At 41.4% G+C, this 12,327-nt stretch overlaps 1 protein-coding gene across 3 annotated transcripts in view; it reads left to right on the top strand.

Annotated features, from left to right (window-relative positions):
* Positions 1–12,327, top strand: part of ATP2B1 (ATPase plasma membrane Ca2+ transporting 1) — an 83,660-nt gene that overhangs the window by 22,377 nt on the left and 48,956 nt on the right. For all 3 annotated transcript variants that reach the window (XM_081331978.1, XM_081331977.1, XM_081331979.1), the window contains one exon: positions 5,968–6,392. In XM_081331978.1, coding sequence (XP_081188104.1) covers positions 6,188–6,392 — 205 coding nt within the window. In that variant the 5' untranslated portion in view covers positions 5,968–6,187. The remainder of the gene's footprint in view (positions 1–5,967; positions 6,393–12,327) is intronic.

Genomic DNA, 12,327 nt, shown 5'->3' with positions numbered 1-12,327 from the left:
TCTGGTTTCTCTTTTGTATCTCAGAGTTTTGTTATATCCCCATTAGCAATTATTTGTGCTTGTTGTGAAGTATAATTCAATCTTAACCATTTTATAAAGTTCTCTCCAAAGTTATTATCTTCCACAGCCTTGAAAAAGAAAGCCCACTTCAAATTGTCAAAGGCCTTCTTTGTTTAAGAAAATCATTGCAGCTTGCTTTTCATTATATTGCTTCAAATATTCCAAAATGTCCAACACTACAGTATCCTTTAATAGTCTGTTAGGTTAAAAAACACTTTGATATTCATGAGTAAAATATTGTGAAACTATTTTTAATTTATTGACTAGAATAGTTGTACAAAATCTGTTATAATTATTCAGTAATTATACTGCCTACAGTTTCACGTTAAAGTCACATCTTGTCCCTCTTTAGGTATTAATACTGTATTGGCCTCCTTCCAATTCTGTCCTTGTTCCTCCCTGTAAGATAGAGTTTATCATGTTTTGTAAAGATTGTAAAAGTTCATCTTCATTTATAATCCATCTGGTCCAGGAACTTCTAGATTAATCTATTTTTAATAACTTCAGAAACTTTCCTTATTGTTACAGGCCATTCATAATCTGTCTCTATCCCTCTAAAATCCTTAGTAAAGTTTGTTTCTTTAGATATTTATTTTCTCTAGAGATATGTTGTATTTATACAAATTGGAATGCATTTTGTTTGGTCAAATTGTCCATTAATACACTATCTCCCATTTGTAACTTTAGTATCATTTTTTTCATATACTTTTCATACTTTATATGCTAGCTACTTCCTTGGTTTATTTGCAAATAATTTTGCAGATCAGATTTTTTTTTCCGCTTTACATAATTTTTTATTTCTATTTCTCTTATTGTTAACATAGATAATTGTCTTTTAAAAGCTTAATTTGTTGGACAATATTTATCTTCTCTGGAATTCCTTCCATAGCCTATGTTTTCTCCCTTGTTTTTATGGTCACTATTATGTTGTATAAAAGAACCTCTAATAAAAACTGTACTTCCATTCTAATGTTTTGCATAAATTATTTTTTAAAAAACTATTTTAATTTCTTTTGACAAACATCCACATTTTGTTTGATCTTCATCTAAAAGTATTAGATTTTCTTTTATAAACCAGACTTTCAGTATTATGATCTGATAAATTTTTGGTAATATCTGTACTTTGGAAATTTTAATAGTGAAGTTCTTTGAAGTCCAAATCATATCTATTCCTGAAAAGTATATATGTGTCTTGTAGAAAAGTAAGCATAGTCTCTTGAATTGCTACTTTTCTGTCCTCATATATCAACCATCCCTAAATAACCATCAAATCAAAGATGGATCAATTTCTTATAAATTCATCCAGTAGTAAGTTGGGTGAACAACTTTCTCATGTTTTAACTTTCATTTTTCTTAGATTCCTGATCCATGGACTATTATTTTATCATGTAAATAATAGAAGTTGCATTTACAGTTATATACCACCACATAGCACTTTATAGCACTCTCTGGGCAGTTTGCAATGTCAGCATTATTTGCATATTGGCCCAACAATCTGGATCTTCATTACAGTACCTCGGGAAGCTGAATCAAACTTGAGCCCCGTCAGGATCCAATTCCAGGCTGTGGGCAATACTGCATTTCAAAGACTGCACCATCACTAAATAAGAATGCATCTTATTGTATTTATTGTTCTCCAAACTCTATTCTATGCCCCCAAAATCTTGGCTGTACCTCCTCTAACACCTGGTTCACCCTGTGAGAGTATTGGAGCCAGAAAGGAGGCATATGGCCAGTAAGAAGTCAATACTTATGTAAATAAATGTGTGATTCTCTTTGTTTTTCCTCCCTTTTCTTGGGAATGGCTTCACACAGCCATTTATATGTCCTTTTTTCATTGGGGGAAAATATTTCTTTACCTGGGCAGCTGGGCAATTTAGAATATTTTAAATGACCTCTCTCCATGATTTTTGATGGTGTCATATTAAAATCGATGTCATGGACTACATCTCTTCTTGCTACATGTTCCCAAACTAATTCTGTGATTAGCAAAGCACATGGTGCAGCTTCCTTGGACTTTATAATTAACTTGCTGATGGGATTATGGTGGCAATTAATCTATTACAGTATATTTCATGCCTTGTTGGCATCTTTCCTCTGGTCCTAGGAAATCTCATATATTCTGTCAAATGCTTTCTGGAATTATACTTAGCGTGATCACTTGATTTTTGACAGACACACAATTCATGACATACTCCTGGAAAGCTTTTCAAGTATTGGGTGTAAAACTTCACCTGTTTTCTGTCCGTCAAGGAAACAGAGTGCAAGACTGAAGCAAGAAGCACAGGTCATAATAGAAAAAATAAAGCTGACGTCTTTAGCAAAAGCTAATGTGTTTGTTGAGATTCTCAGAGGAACTATCCAAAGAAGATTTGACGACTATGAACTTATTGCTAATGAAACACCAGTGTTTGCACTTACATTGAAGCTGGAGGCATTTATTGTATGAATTCATAAGCTGTTATTTACAGAGACCAGAGTGATTAGATTCATATAACATGTTAAGCTAAAATCAAGCAATCACCTGAAGGCTTAACCTTATATTTAAAACTAACATTAATAAACAAGCAGAGGAATACTCTACATTTAAGTGAAAACTTTGTAAAAATAGGAGAATTAGCTAAGAATAGAAGGTAAGTCCCAAAGGTGTTTTTCCAGGAGGCAACTGGACTTTCTTGTTTTTCTTTGAAGATCTTTCTCTTCTCATCCAAGAAGCTTCTTCAGCTCTGATTGGATGGTGGGGAATGGCTGAAGAACTGAATGGTCAGAGCTGAAAAAGCTGGGATGAGAAGCAAAACGTCTTCAAAGAAAAAGAAGAAAATCCAGTTGCCTCATGAAAAAGCAACTTTGGGACAAGCATGACCTGGATGACTGAGAATCTCCACAGACAATTAAAGGTAAGAAAAAAAGGAATTTGCTTGCGAGACCACCTGCTGCCAATGTCAACCTCCCATCGCCCAGTTCACTCCCACAGAGTCGGCCTCCTCAGGGTTCCGTCGGCCAGGCAATGCCGGCTGGCAACCCCCAGGGGGAGAGCCTTCTCTGTGGGCACGCCGACCCTCTGGAATGAACTGTCTCCGGAGCTGCAGACGGCCTCTGACCTTTGGTCTTTCCGTTGTGACCTGAAGACATGGTTGTTCCAACAAGCGGGCCTGGACTGATCATGGTTTTTAATTTGGTTTTTATTGTGTTAAATTGTCCCGTATTTCTTATATTCATTGTTTAATTCTTTTTAAATTTTTGTATTTTATGTCTTAATTTTTATTGTTGTGAGCCGCCCTGAGTCCTTAGGGAGAAGGGCGGCATATAAATTTAATAAATCCTAATCCTAAACCTAAATTGGCAAAGAAGGGAACATGTCATACAGCTTTAATTGTATGAAATGCAGCAGAAAGATCAGTATTATTTCAATTATTATGCAGCTGATCATACTTTATACTTTTATTCCACTTTTGGGGTAATTATTGTGATTCATGTGAATTTGCGGGAGATGGACCAGTCTATCAGCCACTTAAAGTAAAAGGACAAGATATATTAGGAACATAAGTAGAAGAAAAAAGAGATTAGTTCTTTAAGGTTCAAATAAAAGAGTAAGCCAAAAACTAAACTAGAATTTATACCTATTTGTGTGTTTCTAAGAATGATGTTATATAAATAAGCTCTGTTGCTGTAAATTAACATGAGTTAATTATTAGATAAGGAAGCATGCTTGGGCAGTAAGTATCAGTGGGAAACTTAATTTATGCAGCTATCTTATGGCTTATTTAAATACCTGATGTAAGTTACCTTGATCTAAATTGCCATTTGGCGTTCGCAGTTCTTGTTGAATTTCCCTCCCTCTGCCACAAAAAATGTTTTCTTTTCTGGCATAATCATTAACTAGGAAATGGGTTTGTAAGCTGGTAATTTTCACAGGTGCAGATATGCTTGAACATTTGGAAAATTTCACAAGCATGAACAGCTCTTCTCCACTTTATTTTGTTGCACATTTGTATAATTGAAGCAATTTATAATACATTTTTACCTCTCTGTGTGTGAGCATGTCATGGATACATTTTCAAATAGCAAGTATAATGACGTTTAATATTAGAAACTTATTTGATAAGAATATTTAAAGAATTATGTTTGATTCTGAACTGCTTATCATAAAATTACACATCTGCATTTAGTTTAAAACTTTACTAGATGATCTTAAATTATCTTTTTATAAATATTGGTTATGTTCACCATGAGTCAAAATGAGTCAATCAAAAACATACTTAGAAAGGTAGCTTAATCATAATAATCAATTGATAAAATTTCCATTTGTCAATTGCAAAAGACCACTTTACTTGGATCTCTACATCTACGCATTATGACATTCTAGGTTCTTGGGAAAAATGTGATCCATATGAAGGCCAATACCAGTTAAATAACTGGCTGCTGTGATTTCACATTGTTGTGAACAGAGAATAATAATGTGATCCCTAATCTCTTTCTAGCTTAGACCTTATAAAGTTCTATCCCACTTAGGTGTTCCTAGGTTTTTGTATTTCTCAAACCAAGCAATTGATCAACTACTGTAAAGTTGTTACCATTGAGATATACTCCAGAACAGCCTTATTTTTTACCTTTTGTGTATAAAATTGATTTTCTTGTTTTCTTTTTATATAAAATTTCTAAGCTATTTGTAAGATCACGTGGTTCTTAGCCAGATTGTAGCTCACAACTTACAGTTGAGACCTTAATCTTGGTCATTGAGTAAAGCTGTAGGCAAGCAAGATGTCATAGATTTACCCAACAACTGCAATCCTAGCCCACCCAGTTGAGGTCATTAAATAATCTTGTGGGTCGTTAAGCAGACAGAGTCACCAAAATCCTCACAGAATTTTCAGCCTCAGAGTGGAGAGACTTGTTTGCAGCACTCCCACCTCGTATGTGGCCTGTGCTGCCCTGCTTGAATTTCAGCAGGGGGAATTTTCGTCCCCTGCTCTGCTGTGGTACTGAAAATCCTGCTTGGATTCTGCTATGCACCTTTTTTTTAACTAGTCCCTGGAGACTAGACAGAATTTTCTTTGTAGGTTACAATGCTTACGACGTTTCCTGTCGGCTTCCCCATTGAGAGAATTGGCAAGTAAAATTGGAAATGGTGCTCACATGATCACAGGGAAGATTGCAAGTCATAATTACACGATCACAGAGCATTTGGCAACCAGGGGTAAGTGTGAATAGATTGCCGATTGCCTGGATCACAATCCCATGACTGTGGGGTGGCTGCAAAGGGAACAGTTGTAAATTGCTTTAGCATCTGTCATGACTTTGAATGATCACTGAACAAATGGTTGTAACTTGAGGAATCCCTGTGGTCTGATTTTAGTTCTGATGTTGAATTGGTAATGTCAGTCATTTTTTAAAGGAAATCTTTTCATGGAATGCAAAAATTAGGCTGAAAAGGGAATTAAGTTCATTTATGGAAGCTCACTAAATTCACTTTAAACTGAAAGGTGAAAGAGAGGGCAATTAGACAGCAATAAATTAAAGGAAGGATTAAAATACAGTATAGGGATACTGTAATATGGGTTCAATGCTGTAGAGAAGGTACTAGAAGCAAATGATGGAAGAAAGGAGAAATCAAGGAAGATACAAGGACAGATTAAGCAAAGAGTACAATACAGCTGATTCATCAAGTGAGAAAGGATAGAGAAGAGAGGTGATATAAAGGGGAAAGGAAAAAATGAGACTACTGTGATATTAATATTGAAAAATATAAAAACAGGCACAGCGGGATGTGGGAAAGATAAGCACAAACATATTTGCATATCACATTAGCAAAGAGGCATTATGAATCTCAAGTATAACAATACAGTGTTAGTGAATGAACTATGTGAAAATATTGCATCTTATTGCTGTCAATTCTCTTATTTGCAGATAATATTTACCTTTCGCTACAAGTGGAATGAAGGAACAGACAATGGGAATACACTCAAGATAACAGTCCTGGACAAGGTGTCTTATGGCTATTTTGAGTTGATTTATATCTGCATCTTTTATGGTTTTTACGTACAAAGGATTTATTTTTCTTTTGGATATACTCAAAATACAAAATTGTTTCTTGTTGGAAACTTTTTACTTTTGAAAACTATACACCATGGGAGACATGGCCAACAACTCAGTGGCATATGGTGGTATAAAATATGCTATAAAAGATTCTAATCATGGAGATTTTGGTATTACACTTGAAGAGCTTCGTACACTTATGGAACTGCGAGCTGCTGATGCTTTGCATAAAATACAAGAATGCTATGGAGATGTATATGGAATCTGTACAAGATTGAAAACTTCTCCTAATGAAGGTAAGGGTGATTGTACATGAATTTTAAGTAAGAGAATTCTGGCTTGTATAGATACCGTAGGCCTTGTTTTAATGTTAATTGGCAATGTTTTTATTTGTCACTTGAAGAGCCACTTGGCTTTTGTTGTATTTTAAATGGATTTATTTGGTTCTAAATTAAGATAATTAAAAGTAGAATTTAACAAAATAAATTTGGAATTGAAGCTGCAAATATTTCTGTTAGGTATAAATCCAGAATATATGTCAAAAATACCACAGTTTATTAAGATGCTTGCTGATATCTGCCAGGACATATTTAGCATAACAGTGGGAAAGGGAAACCACCAGTGATACAAGACCAAGAGACCAAAATTGGAGAATATGCAGCAGTGGCAAAATTGACAATACATATCCATAATAGACATATTGCTAAATTTAAGCAGGAATGGCTCCCTTATACATAGCAAGAGAAATTAAGATATTTGGAACATAGTTTCTAAGTAAGATTTTGAGACCAGTGAAAAACAACAGATAAAACAAGCAGACATAGCAATAAACTCAGTGTTCAGTGCAAAGTACAAATATTTAGGTTCGCAATTTTGAAATAAAGGGAAAGGAAGGGAGGAAAAGTGTTGTGTATTTACTAATTGTTATTACATTAAGTTAAACAGAAGTTACAGAGCTGAGGTAAAACCGCGGCAGCTTTTGACAGCTGTCAAAAGCTGCCGGGCGAAACCGCGCAAGCGCCAACCATTGACAGCTCAACACGCGCTACAGATGACAGCTCCGAGCTGTCAAAACCAAACAAACCCGATTGGCGGCGACCGCAGCGCGGGAGCAGACTCACCCCGGATTGGTCGATCCGCCGGCAGCTGTCAGTATAAATAGATGTCATGTTCCCTTGTTCTTTGCCTGGTTCAGAATAAAAAGTTAAACTGTTAACTAGCTGTCTCGCCTGCTTCTTAGCCAAAGCACTGGCGACGAGGGTGGGATGCTGCTTGCTTAGCTGAAGTCACTACCTAAGGGAAGAAGAGATTTTTCCCTTAGCTGAGCTGGTCACTTGCTGAAGTCACTGGAAGTCAAACTTCCATTCAACGCAAGCAGCGGCACCTCAATTACAGACAGCATGACGAACCACGGCCACATTCAAGAATTCGATACCCGCCACCCAGAAGGCTGGGAATCGCATCTGGGCCAGGTAGAAGGGTACCTGGTAGTCAAGAAGATCACAGATGACCGGGCCAAGGCGGCCGCCCTCCTCTGGCTCAGCGGCCCTGCTGTTTATGATGCCGCTGTGGGGATCTTCACCCCGGAGCCGGTCGCCACCATCTCCTATGCAGACCTCACTGAGGGGCTGAGTAAATACTTCATGCCCCTCAAGTCAGAACTCTACTGGAGAGTGAACTTCGCGCGGAAACTCCAGCTTCCTGACGAGCCAGCAAATGACTTTATAACCAGGGTCAGGCATGCCGCACGTCGGTGCCGGTTCCCGAATTTGGAAGACCGAATCCGGGACCAGATTGTCATAGGGCTCAAGGACGAACGGCTGAGGAAGAAGCTGATCGCCAAGCCTGAAATGACAATGACCGATGTGGCTAGAGAAGTCATCGCATACGAAGACTGCCACGGAGACGACCGACGGATACCGGACAGCGGACCACGGGGGTCCGTGCACCAGGAAGACGGCAGGTTCAGCGGTTCTGAGGACGACGACGGCCCCACAGATATAGACGCGGTGCAACGGCGGTTCGAGAAACTGAGGATGCAACGCAACTACAAGGGGGGCCCTGCCAACAATCAGAGGGGGGCCAACTTCCCGACAAACAGGGCGAAGTGTGCCAGCTGCGGGGGAAGCCACCCTAGGGCAACGTGCCGGTTCCGCAGTGCCAGATGCCACGGGTGCGGGAAGACAGGCCACCTCAAAGCAGTGTGCCGCAGCCGGAGCCGGGAAAACCTGCACGACCTGGAGGTGACAGCCGAAGGTATGGCCCCATATACACTCAGAGCTAGGCACAGCCCCAGAACCCCAGTGTCCAATGTAAGGGGGAGGGCGGAGAAACATACAGTCCACAGCATTCTTAAACCCAAAATCAAGGTGGACGTACGGATTCAGGGAATTCCCTGTGAGATGGAGGTGGACTCTGGGTCCTCCGTCTCACTAATTTCATGGCAAACGTACAGGGACATTTGTAACCGAAGTAGGAAAGGGCCCGCCCTTAGACCCACCAAACTCCGCCTAGCCGACTTCCAGAAAACGCCCATTAAACTCCGGGGAAAAGCTTCCGTCCCCGTAGAGTTCAAAAAATTTAAAGGATCCCTTCCTATTTTGGTGACCCAAGAAAACAGAATAAGCCTGCTAGGATTAGACTGGTTCGAGGCACTAGGAATAGCGTTGACAGGTGTCAACGCCATTCAGCTGTCAAAATTGGAATCCGTCTGCCGACAATTCGCGGACGTTTTTGACAGCTCACTAGGGAAATACACGGGACCGCCCGTATCACTTAAACTGAACCCAAATGTGATGCCTGTCAGAATCAAGGCCAGAAGGGTTCCCTTCGCCTTGAGGGAAAAAATAGAAGCGGAGCTTGACAGATTAACAAACTTAGGGGTCCTCGAACCGGTAGAAGGGGCCGAGTGGGAGACTCCCATAGTGACCCCAGTTAAACCAAACGGCCAAATTAGATTATGTGCCGATTATAAAGCGACCCTCAACCTCGCTTTAAACGCACATGCCTACCCGGTCCCGGCTGTCAAAGACATCCTCGCGGCCATTAAGTCAGGCGCCATATTTGCCAAGTTAGACTTGGCGCAGGCGTATTTACAGTTGCCTGTCACCCCTGACACCGCTTTGGCTCAAACAATAGTCACCCACAAGGGAGCATTCAAAATTAACCGCCTTCAATTTGGCATCTCTGCAGCCCCGGGAATCTTCCAGGAAATCATGGAGAAAACACTTAAGGGAATTCCCGGGGTCTGCCCATATTTTGACGACGTCCTAATTGCAGGGGAATCAGAAAATGACCTGGCTGGCAAACTAACCAAGGTACTCCTAAGGTTCAGGAAGGCCGGTCTCAAATTAAAAAGAGACAAATGCTCCATCGGGGTGCCCTCAACAGAGTTCTTAGGGTTTAAAATAGATGCTAAGGGAATTCACCCCACGGACACAAAAATTAAAGCTATCAAAGCAGCACCGACCCCCAAAAACAAACAAGAACTTCAGGCTTTCTTAGGGTTAGTCAACTTTTACCACACCTTCCTACCGCATAAAGCCTCCATTGCAGAACCCTTACATAGATTATTAGACAAGGGCAAACCCTGGACGTGGACCCCTGAGCATGATAAAAGTTTTAACCTCCTAAAAAACTTACTCTCCAGCAACGCAACGGTAGCCCTGTTTAACGATCAGCTGCCCGTATGTCTCGCCTGCGATGCCTCCCCGTACGGCATCGGAGCGGTCCTAAGCCATTTAACTAAAGAAGGAATACAGACCCCTGTAGCGTTCTATTCGAGAACGCTGTCAAAACCTGAGCGGAATTACGCTCAAATCGATAAAGAGGCTCTAGCTATAGTAGCCAGCGTAAAAAAATTTCATGATTACCTGTATGGCCGACCATTTACTATTTATACTGATCATAAGCCCCTGTTAGGACTCTTTACAGTAAACAGGCTAACACCACAAATATTATCTCCCCGCATCCTAAGATGGTCTACATTTCTATCAGCCTATTCATACAACCTAGAATACAGACCAGGGAAAACCATGGGCCATGCAGACGGCCTGAGCAGACTGCCGCAACCAATTGTGGACCCAGACCCAGCACCAGCTGGAAGAATACTGGCTATCTCAGAGCTGCCAGAATGCCCCTTATCTGTCAAAGATATCTCCGCAGCTACCGCGGCAGACAAAATCCTAGGCAGAGTCCTAGGCTATGTCACAACGGGCTGGCAATATTCACCCCAGGAACCACAATTCCAACCTTACTTCTTAAAACAAAAAGAATTATCCACCCATCAGGGATGTCTCTTATGGGGCAGCAGAGTAATCATCCCTGACAAACACAGACTTAAAGTACTAGAGAGCCTCCACGAAGGGCACCCGGGCACCGTCAAAATGAAGGCTCTGGCCAGGAGCTATGTTTGGTGGCCGGGTATAGACAAACACATTGAGGCACACGTAGCTGGCTGCTATTCCTGCCAGCTAGTTAGAGCAGCCCAGCCACAGGCGTCCATACATAGATGGGAAACGACAAAGTCACCTTGGTCTCGCATTCATATAGATTATGCAGGTCCGTTCCAGGGACAATCATTCCTAATTGTCGTAGACAGCTTTTCAAAATGGCTAGAAGTGGCGCCAGTAGCCAATACAACCTCCTCGGCCACTATACAAGTTTTAAGGGGATTATTCGCCACACATGGCCTCCCTGATGTTATAGTTTCCGATAACGGGCCCCAATTTACCTCCTACGAATTCCAGAGTTTCACAACGGCGAACTCTATTAGGCACACCACCTCGGCTCCCTTTCACCCATCGTCGAACGGCTTGGCAGAGGTGATGGTAAAATCAACCAAGGAGGCACTACGCGAGATCATCTCCGGCAACTGGCACCAAAGACTGGCACAATTCCTTCTCTCCCAACACACCACGCCTTGCACAACTACCGGGAAGTCCCCAGCAGAGCTTCGCTGGGGCAAAAGATTGACCACCAGACTGGACCGTCTCCACCCAGACAGATCCCCTCCAGACCCAGAACTGCCCCTCCATCATAGAACTCTCAACTCTGGGCAAGCTGTCTGGGCTAGAAACTACGGGGGAGGGAACAAATGGACACAAGGGGTGGTCATCGAACAAACAGGCCCCTTGTCATACATCATTGACATTGGACAAAATATACATATCCGCAGACATATAGACCAATTACGCCAACGCAGTCCTCAAAATATAGGGGGAAGGGGTGACGACGAAATACCAACAGAAGCACCGGCGCAAAGACTGGCACGACAAGACTCCCCTGATCGGAACATACCATTTCAACACCCCACTCCAGCAGAGCCAAACACCCCACCCCCGGAGCCAACCCAAGAAGCGCCAAGAGAACCAGAACATACTACCGAGGCTACCCCCCGGCGCTCCGAGAGATTAAGGAAACCTCCCACATACTTGAAAGACTATGAATGGGGAAAACCACAAAAGAAACAGTTGGGGTAAAATCAACTCAATCAGAGGGAGGGGGAAGGGGTGTTGTGTATTTACTAATTGTTATTACATTAAGTTAAACAGAAGTTACAGAGCTGAGGTAAAACCGCGGCAGCTTTTGACAGCTGTCAAAAGCTGCCGGGCGAAACCGCGCAAGCGCCAACCATTGACAGCTCAACACGCGCTACAGATGACAGCTCCGAGCTGTCAAAACCAAACAAACCCGATTGGCGGCGACCGCAGCGCGGGAGCAGACTCACCCCGGATTGGTCGATCCGCCGGCAGCTGTCAGTATAAATAGATGTCATGTTCCCTTGTTCTTTGCCTGGTTCAGAATAAAAAGTTAAACTGTTAACTAGCTGTCTCGCCTGCTTCTTAGCCAAAGCAAAAAGCATTGCTTTTTTGTCTTTGATTTCCTGTAATATTTCATTTGATGTTAGAAATTCTGATGATTTTTCCCCCCATTGTTTTTATTGAACTACGGGCAGTTCGGAAATAAACCTCCATTTGGTTATCAATGACAGACACTCACAGATACAGAACATTTATTATATACATTAGAAAACTACATTACATTACTTTTTGACATAATTGCCATTCAAATTGAGGCACTTGTCACAAGGTTTGAAATTCCTTAGTAGTAGTCGCTTGGCCCCATTCTGGTTCTATGGGGGTGTGATCAAAAACATCCCAATGGAACTGCTTCAAATGTTCTTGGGTGAGTCTAGCGGTGTGTGGGCAAGCATTATCATGAACCGACACC

The sequence above is a fragment of the Vipera berus genome (assembly GCF_964194415.1).
Source record: "Vipera berus genome assembly, chromosome: 6".
NCBI lineage: Eukaryota > Metazoa > Chordata > Lepidosauria > Squamata > Viperidae > Vipera > Vipera berus.
The sequence above is the reverse complement of the archived record's forward strand: the minus strand, read 5'-3'. Positions and strand labels throughout refer to the sequence as shown.